Source organism: Choloepus didactylus, chromosome 10 (assembly GCF_015220235.1).
Source record: "Choloepus didactylus isolate mChoDid1 chromosome 10, mChoDid1.pri, whole genome shotgun sequence".
Classification (NCBI taxonomy): Eukaryota; Metazoa; Chordata; class Mammalia; order Pilosa; family Megalonychidae; genus Choloepus; species Choloepus didactylus.
In genome coordinates, this window is record NC_051316.1 from 49,998,616 (window position 1) to 50,025,994 (window position 27,379).

General features: G+C 39.2%; 1 protein-coding gene across 6 annotated transcripts in view; it reads left to right on the forward strand.

Annotated features, from left to right (window-relative positions):
- SMARCA2 (SWI/SNF related, matrix associated, actin dependent regulator of chromatin, subfamily a, member 2) overlaps positions 1–27,379 on the forward strand; it is a 180,466-nt gene that overhangs the window by 21,610 nt on the left and 131,477 nt on the right. For all 6 annotated transcript variants that reach the window (XM_037798281.1, XM_037798282.1, XM_037798283.1 and 3 more), the window contains 6 exons: positions 181–588; positions 7,525–7,789; positions 14,629–14,755; positions 16,663–16,836; positions 18,809–18,982; positions 21,341–21,511. In XM_037798281.1, the coding sequence (XP_037654209.1) occupies positions 181–588; positions 7,525–7,789; positions 14,629–14,755; positions 16,663–16,836; positions 18,809–18,982; positions 21,341–21,511 (1,319 nt within the window). The remainder of the gene's footprint in view (positions 1–180; positions 589–7,524; positions 7,790–14,628; positions 14,756–16,662; positions 16,837–18,808; positions 18,983–21,340; positions 21,512–27,379) is intronic.

Consider the following 27,379-nt stretch of genomic DNA (forward strand, 5'->3'; position numbering starts at 1 on the left):
GATTAATTTTACCTGTTTCTCTTTTTTAATGTAACTACTAGAAAACTGAAAATTACATGTGGTTCGCATTATATTTCAACTAGATAGTGCTGTTCTAGAAAATTATCAAAGTAATCAGGAACGCCTCTCTTTCAAGGTCACCGGGGGCAGCCTGTGATCTCCTTTGTTGCTCTTTTTTAGGTTACATGTCTCCGCATCCATCTCCGCTGGGAGCCCCAGAGCATGTCTCCAGCCCCATGTCTGGAGGAGGCCCAACACCTCCCCAGATGCCGCCCAGCCAGCCAGGGCCCCTCATCCCCGGGGATCCGCAGGCCATGAGCCAGTCCAGCAGAGGGCCCTCACCTTTCAGTCCTGTCCAGCTGCATCAGCTTCGAGCGCAGATTTTAGCCTACAAAATGCTGGCCCGGGGCCAACCCCTCCCCGAAACACTGCAGCTCGCGGTCCAGGGGAAAAGGACGTTGCCTGGCATGCAGCAGCAGCAGCAGCCGCAGCAGCCACAGCCACAGCAGCCGCAGCAGCCACAACCGCAGCCGCAGCCGCCGCCGCAGCAGCAGCAGCCAGCCCTTGTTAATTACAACAGACTATCTGGTAGGTTAACAAGCAGCCACATGACTAATGCGATGGTCCAGCTCAGATAAGAAAGACTGCTAACTCCAGGGAAGCTCTGGGTTGGTGTGAGCCCAGGCTGACCCAGCCTTTGGTTGCACCTCCCTTGCTCCCTTTTCTATATCGGTTGCTCCACTTAGCTGCCCAAGGTTCTTGGTCTCCTCTCATGGCAAGCTCTGGACCAAGGAACAAAGCACCAACAGCCATGGTTTTATGTTCTCTTTCAAGCAGTTCAGGGTTTCTCGGAAGCCCATCCCCAGGCCCCCGGTTAAGAACATCTGTAGCCCAGTGCACTCCATCTCCAACACTTACTCCTCAAATTGGCTCTTCTAGAGCCGTTTTGTGTATGTTGATTTATTGGTTCGTGCCCGTTTTTTGTTGCAAAAAGCATTTGGGAAGGCTTACAAGAAACATACCTGCAGTAAAATAATTATAAAGTAGAAAATCAGAAGTGTGAGGGAATACGTAGAAAGAAGAAATTGAAGTCAGGAATGTGGGGGCCACAGAGCTGCCATCATTACTGTAGTTGAGCTTCAAAGATGACTTGAGTTTCCTGGAAGAACCAAAAGGAGTCAGGGTCAGGCACTGCATCCTTGCCATCAGGAAGGAGGTTGCTTACCAGTTTAACAGAGGACCCCGAGCCCTTCCTAGCATGAGACTATAAGAGTGTAATGTAGATTTCCCTTGTGGGATTATTTTTTGTTATTTATTATTATTGAGTTACTGCTTGACAGAGCCATGAATAGTATTTGTTTATAATAAATAAAGTAACACATTCCACCTGGCCTATCCTTTATAGTGCCGTGGGATAAAATCTGAAGCTCTGCTAGCATGCAGGAGGTTGAGATGATACAGTCCTAAGGTATGGCCTTTTGATGGTCTGGCTTGGTGCCACTGATAGAATTCAGAGGTCCCAGGGGCTGTAGAGTTATCTTCCATGAATCTTGTTTTCTTTGGGAAGGTTTTATTAAGAACTGGAGAGACAAGAGAGTTTATGGTTCTCCTCTAAGGAGACCTTTGAATTCCAGGGAATGGGATCCCTTCTTGACACTGACACCATCTGCTATGAATGATTCCTACTTATTCGAGCAGCCCTGACCTGCTCAGCATTGCAAACTGTCAGTGTGGTATATGGTACATTTCCTAGCATTTGGCACTTAGCTAATGGAAAAGAGCTCAGCTTATCATTTCTTATTATATTTTACCTTTTGAGTTTCTTTCTGGTAGAGGAAGCTCCAAGAGTTGCCCTACCTTAAGGATAAACTCATGTGTTAATTGCAAAAGTATCCTTGAGAATGTGTTTTTAAAGAGCAAGAAAGCATAATTTCATTTCTAGATTTCTGTGTGGCTACCATGCAGCCATTTGGTAGGTGGAGAATCGTATAGCGCCAAGCAGGGGAGACTGAAAAGGTCATACAAGAAAACCATACCGAAAATGGCAGTTTGAATACTCACCATATTTAGAGGTTTTAAAACTACAAAACCCCAGGTCTTGGTAGTGCAGATAAAAGAAGAAAAAAGTATGTGTATGTGTGTGTATAGCTTATACTTCCTGAGTGCCCGCTAGCTTACCTCGGGCACCATTCTCAGTCGTAAGTGCCTGGCACATGTCACACATCGAGTGTCTGGAAAGTCGGGATTCAGACCCCAGCAGTCTGACTGGATAGCTCATGTTCTTAACCACCTCCCCATTCTGGCTCCTTTGTGACAAAAAAGCACATAGACAGGGAAAGACGCTATTGCAAAGTCTGTGTACTAAAGCTCAAACATTTTACTCCTGTGGGCAAAGAGGAGGAGTATCTCAGCAAATTACTCAGACCCATTTTACTCTTGCTCTAGACACAATGCCAGTAACAGTGATGACCCTTATATCCCACATCTCAGCATGGAGGGGGTATTAACTAGAAAGGTTTCAAGTGGGGGCAGACTAGTAACAACCAGAGCGCTGATAGCTCGATTAGGAAGAGAGGAAATCCCAAACCTCCCTAAAGGTAGCACTCAGGGGTCTTATCACAGCTTTTCCTAGGGTGTCACCTTATTGCAGACCTTCACAAGTAGTGATATTTGGAAAAAATAACTTAGACACACCAGGAAAAAATTCAAATGTATTAAGAAGGCAGGAAGCCAAATGAGTCATTTGAGAAACCTTTTAATCTAAAGTTCAAATAACAAGAGTGAACAAAGTAGTAAAATTTAAAGGATGAAGTTTCAGTTTTCTGAATACTTATACATAATTAATATTTCATGTCCTAATAAATACCATCCTGAGAGCATTTTTTGGATCATTTTCAGAAGAGATGGCACCTTTTTTTTTTTTTTAAACCCAACGCTAATACATCTTCCCTCATTTGGCCTCTGCCATTACAGGGAATTCATTTTATTACCTGCTTCTCATGGCTTTTATATTTCCAACAGTTGGTTCATTAGAACATGAAAATATTGGGCAGACAGGATTTTATGGGAGAATGGGAAAGTAGGCTGTGATGGAGGAGGAAAGAAGCTATCTCCTTCAAATAACGTGAGCCCCTCCCTGCTACTGCAGAGAAGCTTCTATCTGATAGCATTGCTGAACTTGTCCCCAGATCTCAGATTTCATTAGGGAGATGGGTAACCTTACTTGACAAAGGGGTTTTTTGGGGATTGGCATTTAGAACAATTTAAAGTGAGGCAAGATTATTTTTTATAGTTAACATGACACACCATTTATTAATTGCTGTCTACCTCTTCCTCTATGTAAAAACATGATTGCTTACAAACACTCCTACTGATAGGAGAAAAATAAGTTTAATTGTGTCCACTTACCTGGCGGTAGTGGCGTTTCCATTTTTCTTTTTTCCCATTTTCTAATGTTTTTCATATGTGAAGAGAAACTTTTTGGTTGGGGCGGTCTGCCTCAAATCTACTCCAAAGTTATAATTCACCAAAAGTGACACCATCCATATCCACTACCAGAGAATTACGGTTTTACTTAAGAAATTGCACACCAAACAAAATAACTCTTCAGTCCCATGTTTTCCCTTGCGAAGTGTCAGCCTCTCTTATAATGGACTGTGTCCTTGTCTGCTCTGGGTTCCACTCAAATCCAGCCCATCATTTTTCTTTTCATTTTGATTCACTTTTCCCTTTAGCGATTAAAGCAGAAGGAAAAAAAAATGAAACCTGAAAAAGAATTCTTTTTGTTTTGGAGTGTGGAGCTGATGGTAGAAAATAAAAGTTTTATTGCTCATTGTTTTCAGTGATTTCCCCCCTGCTTCTCTCTTGTTTTTGGTTATCTAAATTTTTCTGTATGTTCAGTTTACATATACCTCATTACATTTTTTTTTCAACCTGTGGAAAACACTTAAATCCTTACTTAACACATAGAACAGTTATTTGCATAAATATTCTTGTATGCCAGTGGCAAAGTGGGAGCTCTGGATGCATGGAAATTCTGTGCATGTAAAACTTATATATTTTAGTGTTTGTTTCCTGATTTCTTAAAATCAGGCATAGGGATGCATCCAATTAGACCCTTCCTCCTTAGCTGGGCTGGGGCTCACACAGGATTGTCCGGGTGTATGTCCACCTTGATCCCTAAGGTGAGGAGTGAAGATAAAGCAGAAGGCATTTTGTACCCTTGACAATTAAACCAAAATTGTTTCTGTTTGAGAGGGAGTAGGAGATAAGCTAAAGAATGTAATTTGTCTTCTGTTTGAAGATATTAGGACAAAGTCTTCTCATTTAGCAGACCCCCAGTGTCTGGTGTAGAGGAGATGATTTCTGTTGATAAGGAGGAACTGGGAACAGTCAGGCAAATGAACTCTGTAAGCTGCCTGAGGGACAGGCATAAAACCTAATGAACACGTCGTTACATTCTGGGCATGTCTAACTGCAGCAAGCCACATTCAGTTCCCCAGCCTCTGTAAATAGAGGTTTTTATACAGTCTGTGGGAGGGAGGAGAAAAAAGACCCACGCAGTAAATGAACTTGAGTTTAGTTAGGAAATGGAGTTCGCTTGTAAGCATCTCTAACAGCAGATTAGCAGGAAGCACATGGCAAGCTGACTTAGATCTGAGTATTGGTGTTTAGGAGTTTTATTAAACTGTAGAAACATTTTTAAGTTTTCTATAGAAAAAAAATACTCCCGAAGTTGCCAACATATATATGGTACCAAATTTCCTAAAAAAAGAAAGGCTTTTGCCATGGAGTTTTTCTGTAAAGCTGAGTAATTAAATTAGGCTTCTTTACCTCCGTGTCCTTGATGGCAATAAAAAGGACAAGAGCTGAAGGTTGAGCACATGCACAATGTCTCACTGAATCCTCCACATCACCTGCTGAGGTGGGCACTTTTATTATCCCCTTCTACAGATGAGGAAAACTGAGGCACAGAGGGATTAAGCCACTTGTTCCAACTCACACCAACTCATCGGTGATGGAGCTGAGTTGAAATTTATCTTACATTGTGGAAGGATACACGGTGTTTTAAAGGCACTTGCTTGATTCACAGCATGTGGTAGTACTTTTACATTGGGGATTTGAATATGTAAGTCCATGTTTGGGTTTCTCTACGCTTCTTAATTTTAAAGGTGAATCAACCAGATAAGAATGTACTTAAATTTAAAGAAGAAGGCTAACCATGTATGTATCAGACAGATTTTTGGAATCACAGAATAAAAATGTCTAAATTGTAAGCCAAGGATACATGCTCTGGATACTTTCCTTTACTTAAATGCCATTTTAAAAATAGTGACTTGAATATACCTCAAAGAGTCTTCATAGGCTTTTACATAGAAATTTAAAGGCAATAATGCTAAAGAAGTGAGCACACAAAATAAGTGAAATGTAACACATCTATTGCATTGTTACTATTGATAAAGTAAACTTTGAAAGGAGGAAAAATACTTTGAGAACTGTGTTTAAAGTATTTATTATGATATCTTACTGAAAGACCCATTTTTTAGAATTAAAGGTGGTAGTGTTTACAGGGCCTAAAATTCATGATTCAGTATGTTTATAGCAAGTCTTCAAATATATTTAATTCTCCCAGCTTCCTGAACTTATTAAGGGGATTCATAGAATCCCAGAGATTTGAAAAAAAGTTTTAAATATCTCTATCTCCTCTCTTTTGACTGGATCACACCTAAAGCAACTCAAATGAAAAATTACCGTTTTAAAGACCTCTAGGAAAGAAATTACACTAAAACCTCCCTTCGTAACTCACTCCTATGCTTAACAACCCTGAGATTTAATGTTTAAAAGTGGGCTTCTCATATATATAGATGAAAGGGACTCTAAACATAAAATATTATGAAAAGCTATGCATTATATAAAAGATCTCCTATTCAGAAAAAAATCAGAAAGTACTTAGGTCAAAAGAACCTCTTTGTTATGATGGTAACTCTGCAATACCTACAATTAAAAAAAAAAAAGAAATACAATTTCCCCTGAGATTTTTTCATCAACCTCTAGAACCAGGGCTGCAATTAACTCAAGAAGAAATTTTATATAGCCCTTCCAGATTTTGGAAGGTCTGACAGTTTTACCTAATTCCAGAAGAAGGGGGAAAAAGAACAAGGGTAATACCATAACACACACACACACACACACACACACACACACACACACACATGCACTGTAGTTTCCTAAGTAGTTTGTTCTTCCCATTCCTCCTGTCAAAATGTTTGCTTATAGCTACCCTTGCACTGTCATTTAAACCCATTTCTAAATTGTGCTTGTTGGAAATTGAATAAATGTGTCCAATTTTTCATAATATATGTCTTTGTATGGTTAATTATTAAGTTACTCTGAAGTATTTAGACTATTATTTTTACCACCACTTAATAACTTTAATTTTTCTTAGAAAGGATATGGAAAATACTTGGAAGAATGCCTATTAGTGGTTTTAACATCTGCATACTGAGGTTCTTTTTTTTTTTTCTTTTTCTTTTTAATTTACTAACAACTTATCTGGTAGCATCGCTAACCTTGTAAAAATTCACCTTTACTAAATATGAAACGCTTCTTGTTTTTGGTCTATACCTAGAAAGTAACTTAAACACTTGAAGTTTAATGTAGAAAATTATTTTAAATTAATTTATTAAGTGCATTTTGATAAGCTTGATGATTGCATGTCCCTTTATTATGATAACATGAGAAAAATGCTCTCTCGAATATTAATAACTGCTAATTTTTATTAAGTGGAATTTTTTCCTACTGAATGCTTTTAGAAATACTTTCTAATGTGTAGTAAACATTTTTAAGTACCGAAGATTCACTTGTTAACTTGAAAGATGTGTTATAGAATGTTCAGGAAACATATGTGCCCCTTTGAGTTCAAATCATAGGACAAATCATAGGACAAGCTCCTTGCTGTACGTGTAAAGCAGTAGTTCTAACAGTGGGGCTGTTCCACACTGGGATTTAGGTAAGCCTATCTGAAGGCTCCTGGGCTGCAATTTGCAAAATGTGATTTTAGGACCATACTCAAATTGCATATGGCGATTAGGTGACTCCCTTACTTTTTTGAACTCTGAAAACAGAGTTCTTAAGAACCCACTATAGAGCTAGCTTAAAAGCTGACAGTCCTTTCCTTAACCAATTTATTACTTAAGAGTCATATTTTGGAACACTTTCTCCAGTGTTCATTAAGGAATGCCATTTCCCTATGAAGAAAGATGCCAGATTCTTTTCCTTTGCTTCTGTTTCCTCCCCGCTTCCTTTACTTTCCTCTCCTCTTTTTCTTTTTTCCTTGTTCTTTCCCCTTTCCCTTTTCTGCTTCCTCCCCTCTTTTCATCCCCTACTCTCTCCCGCTCCTCTCTCTCCCACTTAGGTGCTTAAGACAGTTGGTTGTCCCCACTTCTTGGCCCTGGGAGCAGCGGGCAGGGCATGTCCCGCAGGCGGCGTCCCGCCTGGGCTGCCCATGTCGCTCTTGTCCTGCAGGCCCGGTGTCCGAGCTGAGCGGCCCCAGCACCCCGCAGAAGCTGCCGGTGCCCGCGCCCAGCGGCCGGCCCTCGCCCGCGCCCCCCGCCGCCGCCGCCGCAGCGCAGCCGCCCGCCGCCGCCGTGCCCGGACCCTCTGCGCCGCAGCCCGCGCCGGGGCAGCCTTCGCCCATCCTTCAGCTGCAGCAGAAGCACAGCCGGATCAGCCCCATCCAGAAGCCACAAGGACTGGACCCCGTGGAGATCCTGCAGGAGCGGGAATACAGGTAAACACGCCGCCCAGGGGTGGCTCCACTTGTGTTCTCGCAGGAGCCCTAAAACCTGGGTGAGTGGACAGGCTCAGGCCCAAAGGAAATAGGGAAGGATGAAAGCCAGGCCACTGAGAATGATTTGCAGAGCGGTCAGAGATTTGCTACTGGAGGAGGATGTACTATTATTGGCTCTGGGTTAAACAGACTGTGCTTTTCACCAACTTCAGGAAGAAAGTTTTCGTCTGCCCCTATGACATGCCAGGCATTGTGTTAGACTCGGGGGATATAGAGATCAAACCTGCTGGAGTTTATGTGGCTCCAAGACAGTGGGCATCTCACCCTTAGATAAAGCAATGCATTTTTCCTGTTTGTGGGTTTGTGCTTGAGAATCGACTGTGAGAGGACTGGACACTGAGAGCATTGTTTGACCTTCAGGTTGATGTCACATCTTTTGACACTAATGCATAGTTTGGTAGCTTGGTGTTTATTCTTTGCTTCAGTTAATCCATTTTCTGTCTAAGGCTTGGTCCAGCTTTATGGGTAAGCTTTATGTGTCTTCATATGGGGTTCAAGGTTAAACTTGTACTGAGAAAACATAATTTTCTCCTGATTTGGCACAGTTATCTAAATCAGGGGTCAGCAAACTTTTTCTGGAAAGGGCCAGATAGTACATATTTTAGGCTTTGTGGGCCATGTGATCTTGACTTTATCCCTGTACTGTGAAAGATGCCGTAGACAATAATGGTCTGGCTGTGTTCTGAAACAGGCTGTGGGTAGGACTTGACCCCCAGGTGGTAGTTTTCAGACCCTGATATAAATGACTCAATACTGATACAAGGGGGAGTATAGTACTGAGTCAAGATAAAACAAAGCTTACAGCATGGTTTCTGGATTCTTCCAGGAAGTATGATCTGCCACTCACTAGCTATGTTACCTTGGTCAAGATACATCTCCTTTTTGTGACTCAGTTTCCTCATGTTAAAAGAGGGTCATTATAGGGTTGTTGTGAAGATGAAATGAACACAACACCTGACACCTAGTATTTAATAAATATTAGTGATCATTATTATTTCCCAAATATTATTCCATTTAAAAGAAAATCAGAGGTTTAAAAATTATACAGAATGTTAGTAAACAATGTCTGGGCTCCCTTTTAAAACATTGCCTCAATCTTTATTAAAAAGCACAACTTATTTGTTACAAGATTAAAATACTGAGTTATCAGGTTTGAGGGTTACTCTGAAAGAACTCACAATTATTTGCTATTAGATGTGTATAGTTTTTTGGATGAAGACTGTAACTTTAATCTCATTACTATTACTATTCATCAATTAAAAACTTTTATACTGCTGTCTCCAGCCACTTTTATGTTGCTGTTTGTTTCCTGACTGCTAAAACAACCACCACACGATGGGTTGGCTTCACAACAGGAATTTAGTGGCTCGCGGTTTCAGGGACTAGAAGGCCTGCTTCTCCCAGGGTCATCATCTAATGGCTGGCTGACAATCTTTGGGGTTCCATGGCTCTTCTGTCACATGGTAATATACATGGTGCTGTCTTCTTTCTCTTCCAAGTTCTGTTGGTTTCCACCTCTGTCTGTTCGCCGAGGCTAATCTTTCCATGTCCAATTTCCTTGGCTTATAAGGAATTCAACCATGTTGGATTAAAGCCCACTTACATTCAGTTTGGGCACCCCATAACTAATAACATCTTCAAAGGTCCCGTTTACAAATGGGCCCACATCCATAGGACAAGCCTTTGTAGAGAATGTGATTCAATCCCCAACACCTTTAGAGCCGCATACCCATCATCAATTAATATTTTAGCAGTGATGGGCAAATTTTGTTTGGTGAATAAATGCTGTGTGTTGTATACTAGAACTGCATGCTCATCTGGAGCAGAAAAACAGTACTTTATGTTGCTGTTGATTAAAAAAATAGTCAAAAGTGTTGAAAGACAGAAGTAGCTTAGGGAAGTATCATTTAGTTATTACCAAATTTTAATTTCCTAAAGCTAACACTTTTTTCCCTACCCAGAGGTATTTGTGCTACCAGAACCTTTGTTAAATAATGCAAAATACCCTCATAAGTTAAGATACGCTATACCTAGAAATTTTATATAAAACTTCTCGAGTTTTTTTCCTTATTCAGCCTGCACTTTTCTTTATGTGTGTATGTTTTGGACTCTATTTTGCTGACTCCAAAATTTTCTTTATCATTTTTGCCAGATTTTTAACTGCAGGCCATTCTTATATTGAGCTAATTTTAGCATCGATTTGGGAAGTGATTCTTAATGGATAGTCTCTCAAAGTGCCTAGTATCAAGTGGTACAATGTAACCTATCCAATGTGTGAAAAAAGCTTTTTGTCCTCCACTCCTGCATTAATTAAAAAAAGAAGTGTTAGTATCTTTTAAATTATAAACATTGCAGAATGTGGTAAAAATGGCTCTTTTTCATATTATTATTATTACTTAATAAATGGCTCTTCCTTTTTAAAACCGCATGGCTTTTGGAATGATTAATCTGGACAACCTGGGTCCAAAAAGCTGGTGTGTCCTTTGTCCTAAAATTTCCCATGGCCATCTGTAGAGAAAGCATAGGTTTGTATTGGCAGATTGAGGGGTATGTTTTATCTTTAGTTATACAGCAATAGCTGATTTCTGCCTGGATGAAGATAAATTGTTCAGCTGCAGAGATTAGTTAAATTCATCCCTTAAAAGGGTTAGATTAAGTCCCTCAGGCACTTGTAAAAGACAGCTGAGAAACAGTTTTCCTTTTGACCTTCTGCAATAGAATGACTTACTAGCCTTAAGAGTCCTGGGTATCTTGATCATCTGATGGATGATTTGAGCAAGGTCTTTAAAAAAAAAGCTTCTTTTACAATTTGATGAACTTTGAGGGAACATCATCTGTCAGAAACTCTTTAACAGATGTTAATTTTTTTGACCGTTGTAATTTCACTTACCTTGTCTGAAAATTGTCAGAATCTTATTTTTTAACAAAACTTGTAAGCCAAGTGGCTGCTTTTCCTTGTACATCATAAAATCAGAATTTTGGCAAATTGATCTTCTTTATTCAGTAGTAGCATAAATAAGTTTCTTTATATGAATGCTTTGCCTCAGAGCTGTACAAACTCTCCAGTTAAACATTTTTTCCCCATTTAAATTGGATCCTTTCTTTTCAACCAGCTTTCTTTTACAATGGAACTTTATTGCTTCCCTCTAAGTGGTAGAGGCATTTCCATGTGTTATTTTGCTTTTTCTTTCTTTTCCTACCTTCTCAATTTCAGTTTCTTCCGCTTAGAGTTAGATGTTTGATCAGAAGTACTACAGGAACTGTCTGATTGCCCTGTAAACTAATTCCACAAATGTTTGCATGAAAGAGGTGGTTCACACCAAAGGAGTTTATATGGGAAGAGCTTCTTTGAATATGTCAGCCCTCTTTGGTATCAAGTCAGAGTTTAGTATGAAAACAGTAGTATGTCCTCCTTGTTTCAGGAGGCAAACATCGGCTGCTTACCTGTGATTTTTGTTCTGTCCTTTCCTCCATTGCAACCCTGAAAATTTCTTCTCAAAAATTACCAATGGCCACTTTGCCAGCAGAGTTACAAAAAGTCAGTCTCTCTCCTTCCCTCTGTCTCTCTCTCTCTTTCAAGTGTCACTCAGCTCCTTGAAGGAACAAAATGTACCAGTGTCATTTTCTGTTAAATAACTCTCCTACAGGAATCATAAACTTCTCCTTTGGACCTGAACAAATATCTGTTGCCTTTAATGGAACTCTTTTTCTTGCCAGAACAGTAACCCCTCTTGATTTGCTGTTCAATCTGTATGAAAAACCTGAGTGACCTAATTCTGCTTCAATTTTCTGTACTCGTGAGGACGGTAAATGAGCCTCCTGCAGTTATGCAGTATTACATCTTGTTGTTGTTTCGGGAAGTTTAGAATTTTGAATCTCTTTATCGGACTACCTACTGAATCCCATTGATGGGGAGATGAAAATTGCCTGGAGAGGAGCATTATTTAAAATGAAAATTTCTATTAACAACAACAACAACAAAAAGATAAAATTGTCTACGTTGAAGAAGCCCCTCCTCTCCCCTTTGCTATCCACCCCCCATGTGCTGAATCAAATGCATATAATTTCACTGTGGTGTCTATCCAGACTGGAGTCTTCTTCTCCCATAGCCTGTACTTTGTAGTTCTTGCCTCCTTTTTATAAAAGACAGACTCTTTTGTGCTGGGGAATCTGAGATTCGCTGACAAATCACTAGGCCCTTTTGGAGAAGCAGTCCTTCCTGAAAGAAGTGTACCCCCCAGCTCCCCATCTACTCCAATGCCCCAGTCACCTATCACCCATCTACCACAAGGCCCACCAACCCCAGCTTCCCACCCCCAACTCCTTTCCTCTTAGTTCAGTGTGATTTCATTTCTGCAGTTATCAGCCTTGTTGTCCTAAGATTATTTAGTCCTAGTTCCATAGTTCTTTGGAAGATTAGGGAAAACGCAGCTATTCCTCTAATTCAGCACCTGACCTACTCTGTCAAAGAAGGTAAACCAGAATACCAAGGGATAATTTGAGTTCTAGGATATTCAAATGTGAAAGATCTATAATAAATGTAGAATCGAGGAAGTAGAATAAAATTCTTGGCCATCATCACACACCACTGTGATACTTAATTTCCCCTTTAGAATGGTCTCCATCCTACAAAAGTAAAATTGTTTCAGGTTTTTTTTCCCCCTTTAAACTATGTATTTGGAAAAAAAATCAGTGGTGGATTTTTCTCTTAAAATCCAAATTGTTAAGTTGCACCATCTGTTGCTGTATTTTGAAGTTTTGGGCTATATGGATATTTAAGAAGCTGAATTAGGTAAATAAAGTAGGCATTTGGCATTTGTTTCATATAGTGAAAAAAAATGATGATAATCCCAGGAGCATTTGTAGTAGAAGGAATATGGAAGAAAGTTGGGGGAGTTTGAACAGTTTTACCAAAAGAGAAAAATGATGAAAGTTCGTTGTTGTTTGAACAAATTCTTAGTCTGTTGCATGATTAAACCATTTTAAAGTGCTATTATTTGTGATGGTATCCACAGTTAAAATAACAGGATGGTAATAATGAAAATGCTAGTAATAAAACAATATGATTGTAATTTATTCCAGAGATCAGAATTAATAGCATGTATGTGCCAAATTAAACAGCAGTCTCTCATAAATATTATATTTGGAAAAATCAGTGAAAAAGTAAGCAATTCTCTGGCTCTGATTTTGAAAGAGGTGACATTTTATTTCTCTCCCAAACCAAACAACTATAAGTTTGTAATAAGCACTTATTTTAATAGGAGAAACTAGGGGTGGGAAGTATGGGGAAGGGGATATGGGAATCTCTGTGCAGTTTTTCTGTAAACCTAAAGCTGATCTAAAAAATAAAGTCTATTTAAGATGAAGCACTTTTTTTGGTATTTGGGGCTATATGAAGTGTGAAGCTATTTTGCTGCATATAAGTCTCAGAAAGTTCTACTTTTTAATCTTAATATATATAGCATCATAAAAGTTGACAAAACCATTATATTACTTTTAAACAGAATCTTGATTTATCAGCTTTTAGAGTTGAGGTCCAGGGATAGAAAATGTGTTCTATTTATCTGCTGTATGATTGCAGTGGTTTTAGTGTTGGGTAGACCAGGATCCCGGTCTTGGGCCCTGCTTTACTAGCTCTATGAGGTTTACATGTTTAGTATCTCCAAGTTTCAGTTTTCAATAAAATGGGACTATAATAGCATTTAACTTGTAGGAGTGTGTGTGTGTGAGAGAGAGAGAGAAAAAAAAATTAAATAAGATTGTACATTAAATGCGATAAGTTAGTGTTAACTTAGTTTAACTTATTACCATTTTTATTACTATTCTTTCTTTCTTAAAATATACTCTAATATAGTTTTGCCAGAATTTGGGGGGAGGGAGTTCTAAAAATACATTTAACTGGCATAAAGTTATTTGTGAGATTAAAATTATATTAGGATCCAGGTAAACTCTAAAACCAGGAGCATATCTAGTGGGAGAGTCCTAAATGAATGATGAAAATGAGCAGCCTATTATTTTCTATTCTGCATTTGTTATGAGGAAGGACCTGCAGTTATATTTTTGATGGTCTCTAAAATGCAAATCCCCAGTAATTCTATAAAAATTCTTAGTTTTTAAATAACTATTAAATCTGCTTCCCCCAAACCTGGGTTTGAAAAAATGCCCTAATTTGCCTTTTCTCCAACAAGCACGGCTCAGAGAGGAAGTGGTCGTGGTTGGGAGGGCTCTCTCTGAATGGTTAGGGTTGGCTGCCTTCTGTGCCCTCAGCGCCTGAAACTGCCCTTGCCTGCTTCGCCTTCATGGTTTTCGTCATCAGCATCTTGGTAAGGTGGGCAAAGGGCCCAGTTGCCTTAGGGCAGAACTGAAAGTTAGAAAGAAAACTGTTGTCTCCGTACTGCACTCTGATTGGATGGAATTTTGGAACAAGTTAAATTTTCTTGCTCTTATTTTTCCCTTGCTGTTTGGAGTGAGCAATAGTGTTTGAGTTTCCTCCTAGAAGTCTTAGAAGCTTTCATTCCTCGATGTTAGGGAGAGGTATGTGGAAGCTCAGAGGGTTATGTTAAACATACAGCACCTGCCTGCATTAATGCAAAGGTAGCTTTTTTCTGCTTAACATCAGAATATCTAGTGTGTTGTCAGAAATCGACCATCAGTATCTGGGGTATATTTGGCCATGAACTTAAACCTAAGGTTATTGTTTATCATTTAAGACTAAATTTTAATGTATACTCCTACCCCCCATCTCCCTGCTCCCCAACCGATTTTATTATCTCATTTAGACTTCAGGCTCGCATTGCTCATAGGATACAAGAACTGGAAAATCTTCCTGGCTCCTTGCCACCAGATTTACGAACCAAAGCAACCGTGGAACTGAAAGCACTTCGGTTACTCAATTTCCAACGTCAGGTAATACCTTTTCCCCAGTGAATCTGAGGTGTAGGAAATAAATGTAATTGTAGAGTATGATCTGTGAGATTCCATTAAGTCTATTCAAGATTGTTATAAAAATATAAACTTAATAAAATAGCATATCTTTTAGACAAACAGCACACAGCTAACAGTAATGAAAAGGAACTGCTTATTATTCTGTTTTTCTCTTCTGTATATCTGAAACATTTTTTCTCCTCTAGTTTACAAAGTTAAAGTTATGGCTTTTGGTTTCTGTGTATAAAAGTTGGGAAACAAATGGGATAGCTCATGTTTGCCTTTATGACTCCTAAGAAAAATAAGAGAGTGGTAAATTGGAACTTCTTTATAAGCACAAACATAAAATATTAGCCATGGCTATGAAAAAATGTTTAACAAATGTGATAGCCACTCTACTGAATGAATAGCTCATGATTTATACAAACACATAAAAACTGTTGATTATCCATCAAAATCTAAGTTTGGAGCAGATCCACATGTTGACTAATACTTTAGTGAATTATTATCTGTTGTTCTTGTTACAGTTCCTAGTAGTCAGTAATTAATAAAAGTTGGTTTAATGATAGATTCTATGATTTCTAAATCAGTAGGAGGCTAGTGGCATGAAGAAGAGCTTATTTCCACTTTGGTGAGTTTTGGCTTGTGGACCCAAAAGGAGTGGGTCTTCTATTCCACATACTGCTTCACTAAGCCAAATGGGATAACAAGCATTTCATTCTCAGTCAGATGGGTTTGTTTTGTTAAGGTCCCAGGGCATGCAAAATGAATTAATAATGAATGAGAGTAGTTTGCATTGAATTGCCTGGGTTGGTCTGTTGGAGGATGTGACTGAAATCACAAGGCTACCCCCACTTGCTACTGTCATAGGAACTTTGGTGTACATTTGCCTTACTATTTATAATATCACAAGAGGACATCAGTGATAGTTAGGTGCCACTTGGCTGTAGCTTTTTGAGCATAGATTTAAACTTAAATGGGGGGATGAAACTTCTCTGTGTTCCATATATTTCTTTCTTAAAGGTGACGTCAAGATACGCATTAATTAATAAAGTGCTTGACAAAACTTTGTTAAATGAATGAATATTAACCAGATAGACTTTCAGGAATAAGATTATATTCAAATTAGCTTCATTATGCTGGACTCTTATTGGTCTCTGATTTTTGTTTAATATTATTGAAAAATCTGTTATCAATTGCAATTGATGCTGATTTCAGGTTCAATTGAATTATTGTTACACGTATTCCCAATCCCCGTAACTCTTCCTACTATATAACATAAACTATGGATATTATATTTTTGATCATATAAAATAAGTCCGTGATATAATATAAAATTAAATATCTTGTAAAGAATATCATTGTTAAGAGTGGGAGGAAGCTACAACTGGTACCTGCCATCCTTTATGTGAGACTCTGAATTAACATTGTTTGAATACCTGCTGCTACCATACAACAGGAACAGAAAGTATTTCTTTTATTCTTTTTGCAGAACATCATTAAAGTTAATCATTTAGCACAAAGAGAATGTTAGTATGGTATTTAAAGCAAAGTAAAAATAAAAAAAGCCTATTAACTAATTAACATCATTAGAATAATAAAATAGAATGAATGAATTTATTCAAAAGCCAGGACAACATTTACTTATTTTTACTATGACAGAGCTATAATTAGTTTAATCTGAATTATCTGGAAAGAAAACTTATACCATCTTTGAAAATACCACATAGATTTGGAATTATTTCGTTCCTTCATTTAGTAAAAGCCCAGCTGTGATTGACAAACTCGTGGGGAGTTCCCCTTCTTTCCATTAAATAGAAATGAGAGAGGGCCAGGGTTCGGGAATCGGGTTCCGTTTGGGGAGCTCTCTCACTGTCACCTCCCGACAGCTGCGACAGGAGGTGGTGGCCTGCATGCGCCGGGACACAACCCTGGAGACGGCTCTTAACTCCAAAGCCTACAAACGGAGCAAGCGGCAGACTCTGCGGGAAGCCCGCATGACGGAGAAGCTGGAGAAGCAGCAGAAGATCGAGCAGGAGAGGAAACGCCGGCAGAAGCACCAGGTGCCTGGACCCAGTTCCAGTTTCCTAGGACTGCCAGAGCAAATTACAAACAAACTGGGTGGCTTAAAACCACAGAAATTTATCCCTGCACAGTTTTGGAGGCCAGAAGTTCAGAATCAAGGTGGCAACTGGGTTGGCCCCTTCCAGAGGCTCCAAGGGAGATACCTTCCCGTCCTCTCTCCTAGCCTCTGGTGGTTGCCCGCAGTCCTGGCATCCCGGGGCTGGGAGCTGCATCACTCCAATCTTGGGCTCCTTCTTCACCTGGCCTCCTTCACTGTACCTCTGTGTGTCTCCAAGTCTCCCTTTCCTTTCTCTTATTAAGATACCAAGTCATTAGATTTAGGGCCCACCTTAAGTCCAGGATGATTTCCCTCAACATTCTTAACTAATTAAATCTGCAAAGACCCTACCTCCAAATAAGGTCACATTTTGTGGTTACAGGTGGACATAAATTTGGGGAGGGGGCCACTATTCAAGCCATTACAGACCCCATGCTTTTCTTAGCCTCATTTTAACAGAGGTGGCCTATAAAGTAATTGGATGGAGTCTTAACTACTAAGAAATGCCGCATTGTGGGTGGTGGGGAGATCACTGAAGAGGAGGGTTCCTTAGAAGTTCTGTAGTCCGCCTATACAGTTTGTAGATGCGGGCACTTAGACCAGGACAGGTACGAGAGAGACTTGCCCAGGGATACACAATCGGTCAGTAACACGTGAGCTGAGGGAGCAACTTTCTTGAATTCCCTTCAGGGGTCATGTTCATGATCCGTGGTGTCTCAGTTTGCCAGCAGCCATGGCAAATTCCACAAAATGGGTTGGCTTAACAACAGAAGTCCATAATCCACATATCGGCAAGGCCAGGCTGTCTTCCCAAATCTGTAGTGTTCTGGTGCTGACTCGCTGCAGTCCTTGGGGCTCCTTGGCTTGCATCTCTCTGCCTCCTGTCATCTGGGGGTCTTTCTCTCTCTTTGTGTCTGCTCTTCCGGTTTCTGCTGACTTCCGGCTTCTGCCTCCTGCCTGAGGCAGTCTCTGTCTCTGGCTTCTGTTTTCTTCCCTTTATAAGGTCTCCTAATATGGATTAGACCCGCCCTTTTTCAGTTGGCTGCACCTTAACTAAACATAATGTCTTCAGAAGGTCCTATTTACAATGGGTTCACGCCCACAGGGACACAGATTAAGATTAAGAACGTGTGTTTGTTGGGCTACATAATTGAACCTACCACACAGGGTCACCTGCTGACTGGGTGGCATGGGCTGGTTTTCCTAGCACAAAGCTCTGGGGAAAAGGAACTTGGAGAAGAAAAGAAGAGAGCAAAAAGTTATTTTTATAACAGATATAAATATAGTATCCTGGGCTCTTTGGAAAGCCCAGTTAGAGGTTTCACAGGGGCAAATATTTAAAAACATTCTTTTCTAGGGGATGGAAATATTTTGATGTAGGATTTGATTTTGTGTCATAATCCTATAAATTTTATGTTTGTTTTTCTGTGCCTAATTTAGTGCTCAGCTTTGTTTTGAAAAAAATGTTAGGATTTTATGGTAAACAGGGTACACATTTCCCCTCTTATTTAAAAAGGAGATGCAAATTATGCCTATTTTAGATTTGTGTAAACTTATTTTGAGTCAGGATTGAGTACCTAAGCATATATTTTAGAGTGATTTGTTTTAAGTTTTATTGTTGTCATTATTCAGATTTATCTCAGTCTTCCCCTATTCATATGGCCACACCCTCAAGGCTGAGAAAGTTTGCAACAAACAAAGGAACAACACCGACTTTGAGAGGTTACCTTTTCATGAGCCTGCAGCCCGTACGTACCTCAGAAACAGAGACATCAGGGCATCTGTCCCAAAACATTCTAGTTTTTCATTTTTGATAAATCCACACTGAGAGTTTTCTTGGACTGCATTGAAACCTCCTAGGACATTTGGAAATGGATTTTAAGTGTCGTTTCCCCCTCTTTGGATCCTTTTAGGAATACCTGAACAGTATTTTGCAACATGCAAAAGATTTTAAGGAGTACCATCGGTCTGTGGCAGGGAAGATCCAGAAGCTTTCCAAAGCCGTGGCAACTTGGCACGCCAATACCGAAAGGGAGCAGAAGAAAGAGACAGAGAGGATCGAAAAGGAGAGAATGCGGAGACTGATGGTAAGGGGCCCATCTTCTGGAACCTGGGCAAATGTACCGTTCACATCCTTTCAGTGTTGAAAAGGTTAAATATGGGAGTATTGGAAGGAGAAAATGAAAGTGCTAGTCAAAAATATTAAATAGTTTCTTTTAACTTCAGGAGGTTGGAGTAAGACATCTTTTCTTTCCTAAACAATGAATGCCACAAATCTAGGGCACAACTGATGAGTACAGTATTTCTGTGTCCTAGGGTGGCATTGCTGTTCAGATTATAGCTTCTCCCATAAAGCAAGGTACAGTGTTTTGTAGGAGTTTGATAACCAGATGTGGAAGAATGGGAATTCAGTTCTTTTTAAAATATTGCCACTTGGAGACTTATGACACAAGTTGTTTCAAATGAGCAACTCAATAATGTGTTTCTTCTTTAAGAAGGTCTCTTTTGGCAGTCTCTGGTGTTTATTGTTTTTTTGATGGCAAGAACTGTTTATTCTCTAATAGTGTAAACAGTGATTTTTTTTTTAAAGTAAATTTTGAGGGTTGCTTTTTTTCTAATAGCTATATTATTGTTGAAGGCCATTCATGGATCATCACATTTGCACTATGTTCTTTTTAAATGGCTGGTCAAACATAGAAGAGATTGGTTTACATCACTGGCCTGAGTGTTTGGTCTTATTGACCATCATTTTTGTGATCAAACCTCAGAACACACTTTGAATTTTAGAAAAGTGCATGTGATCTATAATGACAAGGTACCTGCAGATTCTATCTGGGACATAATATCTGATGGGATGAAGATAAGGTCAGTAGCCTCAGTCCATATCATGTCCCTGGAAAATTCTAAGTGACGCTGTCTTCCTTGCTGGTATGCATTTTGTTTTCATTAATTTCTTTTGAATTATGGAGAGTAAAAACCATATTTTAAAAGTCTCTGTGTCCAGGTACTACTAAATGTTACCTTCTTATCCTGTCTCCCTTTCCCTTTTCTGTGAGGGAGGGGACAGTCCAAGAGATTTCTAAATAGCTAGTGTGACCATTTTATAGTAATTTGAGCAGTAAGCAGTCAAATTTGTCTGATTCAACTAAAGAGAAACTATACCAGAACTTCAGAAACAGATTGTTTTGACACTAATGATTAGGCATTTGCAAATCATTAATTTTTGCAATTAAATGATGGAATATACAGATAACAGAGGAACTGAAGTTGTTTTTGTTTTTTTTTTTTATCACTCTTTCTTCAAGTGAGATCAACCATAACCAAAAGCAATTAGAGTTATAATAGCATTTGAGGCTCATGCACATCACAGGGCAGTCAGCACTAGACTGAGTGATGAAATTGCTGTCGCTCGGGCAAATGCTAGCGTGACACCTTGGACTGAAGATCCTAAGCTTTCCTGTAATGGAGTTGCCTCTTGAAGATTTTGCAGCATGTTTCTTTTATCCTGGTGTCACACGAGAAAAATGTTTTCGTGTGTCATTTTATTGAGATGTATACAAAAAGATTTCTCTTGGGATGGTTCAGAGTTCATCCATGTTTTTATTCCATTTAACCTCATAATGTTGCTTAAAGGCAGGTGGAGGTGCGAATTACTGTACCTGTTTCATTGCTGAGCAGGACCAACATCAGGTGCTAACTGTCTCCAGCCACTGAGGATCATAATTCAGTGCAGGCCTGTGGCAGAAATCTCCCAAATTTGATCTTTCCTAGCAACTACAATGTTTGTAGTTCCAAAAAAAAAAGTTGCTTTGAACTATAAAAAGTTATTTTGTTAAAAGCTCATTTGATTCCTTATCTTTAGAAATACTTATCTATGAATGAAAGGATATATGTCTGAAATTTGCTTCAAGGAAATCCAGTTTGGGGCTGGCAGAGAATTTGAAGGGTGAAATGGTAGCAATGAAACAGGAGGACCATCAGCTGATTTTTTTTGCTTGGTGTTAGCTATATGATGGTTCACTATACTATTCTCTCTGCTTTTGATTATATTTGAAATTTTCCAAAATATAAAGTTAAAATTAAACCTCAGTTGGTGGATTCTCAAATTTTAACACATTTTTGTGCACATTTCAAAAATATAGAAGGAGAAGGCATTGACTCGAAGTATTTGGTCACACTACACATCCCTTGGTGTTGGTCCCAGAGGGGGGCCATGCATCCTAACTTTGCCAGAAACCCCACTATCCTGGGGTCCTGAGGCGTCCCCCTTCCCTGCATGCTCCCCCAGTCCCAGACTACGAGTGAAGGCTTGCGAAGTCTGGCTCATTGCTTCTCTGCAATCCCCACTAGTCTAAGTTCAGACTGTCAAGGGCAGGGATGAATGGAAAACAGAGTTGTCTGCAAACTTTCCTGATGCCCTTAACCTGCTCTTTTCTCCTTACTAGGCTGAAGATGAAGAGGGCTACAGAAAACTGATCGATCAGAAGAAGGACAGGCGTTTAGCTTACCTTTTGCAGCAGACGGATGAGTATGTGGCCAACCTGACCAACCTGGTTTGGGAGCACAAGCAAGCCCAAGCAGCCAAAGAGAAGAAGAAGAGGAGGAGGAGAAAGAAGGTGAGTGACCCCCCCATGGTGGCTGCTGAATCAGGGGTCTGTTGAAGGGTATGTTAAGGCACAGGTTATTCTTTAATAGGTACTGCTTGTTACACTCATGGAAGGCTTAGATTATTGAATTGCAAAAATTAGATGGGGGTTGCAAATGAAAATATTGATTAGGTATGTTAGATAACATACTGGAGATGAGGGCATAATAGATAGGGTGCATTTTATATTTCCATTGTTTAGTACCATATTTAAAAATTATCTTGTGAAGCAATGCGCACACACCTGGTCAAGAGCCGTGGAAAATGTGAATGTTAGTACTGTTTGCTTAAGTTTATTGTCACTGTGGCCAATGTATTGTCTGCTGGATTAAGAAACCAGAGTGAAAACTAAGAAGAAAATGCTGTGTACAGATTGAAAGAAGCCAGAGGAAGATATAGGAGATAGCTTTGGGATCCTTTCGGTGCATATTTCAGCCTGGTTATTTGGACAGATGGCGATGCCAAAATAGTTCATCCAGTTATGCTGCTGTGGTGTTGCAGCAAGGTACATAGGCAGATAAGGGTTTTCAGTAGTTACAGAAAAAATAGTCTTATGTAAAATATATGCTAATTATCATGAAAAAGTAAAGATTTAGAATCTCTGCTATGAAGACATTATATGTCAATTTCAAGTAATCTGCTGGGTGCAGAACTGTGAACATAAATCATCTCTGAAATTTAAGTTGTCCGGTTATCTAGTTCTTGGTTGATATTTTGTTTTCATGACAATTTCTGATTGGGCTGGGTACAAACATCGATAGGAAGTATTAGTCAGAATTGTGAGGATTGAGGATTTGTAGCATTTAGTCATTTATTCTCTATACTGAATAACTGAACAAAATGTTTTTCAAAAAATAATTAATTTCATGGCTCCTGAATTCTTATACCTGTTTCATAATTAAGGAGGAGGAATAAATGATTGAGAAAGAACCTTCTTCCACCTGATTTTTTAACTGTAAGATAGCTTACCTTATTGTGAAGATGAACAGGGGATGACTCAGGACTTGAATTTAGGCATTTAGTTGGTAAGAAATACCTCATTTTCTTGTCAGTGTGGCATTATAGACTCTGCAAAATTCCAGCTCCCAATTTCTGACTTAAAAGACATTTTCAGGGTGGGGGAAGAGCACATAGGCAAACAGATATAATTCTATAACATCACATACATGGACCCAATTAAATGGCAGTTTGAGAGTTTGTTGCAGAAATTTAAAAGGCCACCTTTATGGTTTTTTGAGTACTCGAGATCATGTTCTACATTTCTATGTGATTAAAAGCTAATAGCCTTGATTTGAGCTTTTGGTTTGCAATGAATGGACTTCTGTCATGGTATTTGATAGTTGTATCATCATAGGCAAAGAAAGATATAGAGTAGAGTGTTAATGATTATGTGTATAATTTTGTGTTAATCTGTACAGAACAGAGACCTTGCCACAGTATTTTTCATGGTGTAGTCTACTCTCTACATGATCTATAGGTTGACTCTTCACTTCCAAACTGTTGCCTTTGGGTTTGCGAATTGCATTTATTCTTTCTAGTCCATGCATTCACTCAACAAATATTATCTGAGCACTTACTAGGAAAGATAGATAGATAGATGGATAGATAGATAGAGAAGAGAGAGTGTATATAATCAAATATACACCCACATATATAATTATAAACCATAACAAATGCTATGAAGGAAAATTAGGAGTCACATTGGGAGTGAAATCTTCTTTCCTGGCAAATGAATAATAGATACCAAAGCAACTACAGTCTGCCTTGATGTTATCTCTGGGCATATGCTGATGCTTCTATATGACTGAATGTGCAGAATTATTACTTTATGATCAGCCACCTACCTCTTCCCTTGCATGCTCTAAGGATCCTTAGCATTTGAACAGTTCCTGTCATCAGCAGGACTGAGGAGCAGGGGCTGTGTTTCCTTCCTGGGCCGTCTTGCTGGGAGAAGTGGGATAAAGAAGGTAAAAAGAAACTGGGTGTTTTCCTAATCCTTCTTGGAACTTTTTTTTTTTCACAGGGCTTTAAGACTTAGTTCAAAGTGAGTTACCCAATTCCAGATGCACCTTTATTCAAGTGCAAAGAAAATGGATGCTTTCAGAAGCTGATTCATTCATGTTTTGGATTATCTGTAGTTCTTCTCCCCTCCATTAGAGTGAATGATTGAGAGTTACTTGTTCCAACTTCTCTGTAGTGGAAGAAAACTTCTGTGTCTGTAAGCTTCAACATTCTGTGCTGCCTCTTTCAGCATTTCCCCACTGTATTAAATATTAAGCTGTATCTAGCTGCTGTTTTTTTAAAATTAACTAAGGCATCAATAAACTCTGTTTTGAGGAAAACTGCTCTGCCCAATGAGCCCACAGGATTGAGCTGGTAGCAACATTTATAGGACAACTAAGATACAGATAACTGTAAGAACTGTACTATTAAAGATGGGTATGGTTGACCTTGTAATTTAATTAGAAAAGGATTACTCTTTCCTTTCAGTGTTAAACTAGTGTACGATTTTTAGAAATTGGCCCTGGTGTAACAGAGAAAGCCTTTTACTGTCTTAAGAATTTTATTGTGTTTATTTGTTGTCAGCGAATAATAGGTGAGCTTCCTTTAATGTGTCATGACCTTGTTTAATTTTCTCTTCTCACTACTCAAGCCATTTCTATGAAGTATACATTTATCAATCAATTAGAAATTTCTTGTTTGCAGTCTCGCCTTCCACTAATGACCTTGAATCAGAAGAGAAGTAGTAAACTCTACGTACCTAGTTAAATGTTGCAGGAGGAATAATTTTTTAAGTATTGAAAAATCTCTTTATGTGAAACCAATCTGCAATGGTACGGGATGCATGTACTGTTATGTGCTCTTAGCCTGACGCTGAAATCTCTGCCCTCTGCCTTGGCTGAGGGTGATTACAGGGAACAAATGGGGATGGGGCCAGATGAAGCTACCAGGGTTTGTACAGATAGAATGAAGCATGCTAAATTAATACATTAGACCATTGTCCAAATCATGTTATCATATGCAAGCCCTTAAATTCATAGCTGCATAATAAAACATACACTAATTTGCTATTATTCTCTTGTGGGATATTTTGTTAAAAAATCTATAACCTAGTGCTTCAGTTTCTTCATCTGTAGGAAGGCAATAGGAACACAACCTACCTCAGATTTGTTGTGAGGATTTCATGGGAAAGCTTATGTTAAGCATTTAGAGTACTTCCTGGGACATAGTAAGTGCCTGATTAATATTAATTATTTGGGCAAGCAATTCTGTAGTATAAAGGTGGGATCATGATTGTTAAAAAATGGTCATAATTTATTTTGACAAAAATTTTATTTGCATCTTTTTTGTGATGTTGGGTTTTTTCCTAGTTGAGGATGAATTGGTTATAGTAGATAGGATGTCTTTTAGGACAGTGCCAGATTCTTTTACTATTGAAGCATGCAGGAGAAAAATGAGGATTTTGTTGGATTCTCCTTATTACTCCCCTCCCGCAACTCCTACAAAGATAATTTTTTAAAATTATGTGTCCTCTAATTTACAGTGGTTCCAGATGATAACCAGGCATTTCTGGCAATGCTTTAGGGACAGATTTTCCTTAAGCTGTGGGTAGGAGTTTATGCCAGGAATGCCCACCCCACTGCTTAAAAGTCCAGACATTTCAGGGGTTCAGCTTCCAGAGCTGTTGACTTCAGGCCAAAAATAAAGATTTAATTCCGCCTTCCAAATCTTTCAACGAGAGGTATACCAGCAGAACCATGCTCATGTTATTTATTTGTGAAATTTCTTTGGAAATCCATGATACTAATAGGAACATACTCAGAACACATTGGGGAGTGCTGGGCCAAATGTGTTTTTCATTGCGGTGTCTGTCTTCCTTTCTACAAGTTCTTGTTTTCTCTCTCTCTCTCCTTATCAACCATTTTATTATTCATTATAAGTAAATCTAAGGACTGTGTAGTTATGGAGGAGGATTCTTCCTGGTGTAATGTATTGATCAGTGTACTGACAGAAAATGTGTTTTTATCCTTTTTAGGTATTAGAAGTCAGAAAAGCCCCTTAGCATAATTTTCGGTGGCAAGAGTATGAATGCAAAGAACGAATGTTGTTAAGACATTTGTTTTAAATTCAGTTACTCTCTGATTCTTCTCAATTCCTTTCTCTCTTACTTTCCCCCTAAGATAATAGAGTTTATTGCAGCTTTCTTCTACAAGGAGATTTTCGTAAGTGAAAGAAAGGTTCTAAAGCAAATCTGCACATTCGTGTGTAGTGGCGCTTGTAAGCATAGGTGAACACAATACCATGGTGATTAGATTCATTTGATTAGTTCGGTGTCAAAATGAGTGAAACCAGAAGTTTGGATTAAAGTCTTGCTTAACTGGATTGACCAGTTACTTGAGTAAAAATGTTCCGATTGGTTTTCTCTGCATGACACAACTAAAGTAATGTGCAAATGCCTGTTAATTTGATATTCCTGGGCATTTTTTATTGCCTGATCACCTATCTTAATGCTCAAAGGTCCACTTAAATGCCAGGAAAAATAACCCAAGGGGTTTCTGAAAGCTTAGGTTTCCGTTGAAGCAGAATGAGTCGGTAAGATGCCAGCATATTTGAATGTTGTTTCAGCATATTGTAACAACACCTGCTGGGGGATAAAATGCCTTCACTTTATAATATGGATTATAAATATTTGTTATCAAACCGTTTCTTTACAAAATGAGGCTGTTTGTAGCCTGTGCTGTTGTAATATAAATAAAGAGCCTCATTGAAGCCTATTTTCTTGTGTTCAGCTTAGATGGGATTCCCATACTTAGGACCCACTTCTCTCCCTGGCCCTGCCATTGGTTGATTTATATGGCTTCTGCAAGGAGAATGGGTAGCTGTGCACATGCCTCTGAGTATTTGTGAAGATTCCTGAACAGAGGTGTGAATTGACTTTGGCCTTGGAAATTGGGAAACCCAGTCATCTTTTGTTATGTGTAATTTGTTTCATGTCCTCTTACATGACTGGGTTAATTACACGCCTTCCTCCCTACGTGAGCTTAATTGGTTCCAACTTTTTGCAGGTAGGGGTAGGAAGAAGCCAGTACAGGAGATCCTTCAGTCCCATTATGATTAATGTAAGAACTGCATGTTTTTTGATTTGTATTTTAAATCACTGGAAGTAAGCTCAGGCATCAACAGTAATACTGATAGCACATGTTTGTAATTATATGACACAGATAACTGTGTGCAAAGCTTCCTCAGGAGGCAGGAGATACGGTAGCAGCTGCTTCATCGGCACGAGGCCATTGCACAAGGTGCTCAGCGACTGTACAGGGTGAGCTTAAACAGTAGCACCAGTCCTGCTCTGTGTGGAGTTAATTTTGAACCACAAAAAGGGAGGGTCTTTTTATTTTCATTTTTTTTAAGATAAGCACCTGTCTGATGTGAGAACATGAGTTCATGGGAGCAGAGCTACCAGAGATGGTCATCAAACTGAAAGACTCCAAAGCATGATGGGAGATCTTTACCTGTGTTGCCACAGAGAAGGCTGCCACCTGCCTTCCACCTTCTGTGATAACATAGCAGAACTGGGTGTGTATACAGGGAATCTCACGGGAAATCTCGTCGAGCGCTGGTACAACAAGGAGTTGCGAGTGAATGTGTGTGCGTTCGTGTGTGTGTGTTCTTAACTGTTTTGTGCCTCACAAGTACATTGGCACCTAATTACAATAATAATTACTCATTGCGCATATGTTAAATGGAAGGCATTGTTCTTGGTGCTTTCATTCATTCACAAAATATTTATTTAGTGCCATTTAGGTGCCAGCACTGTTTTAGGTGTGGGAATACATCA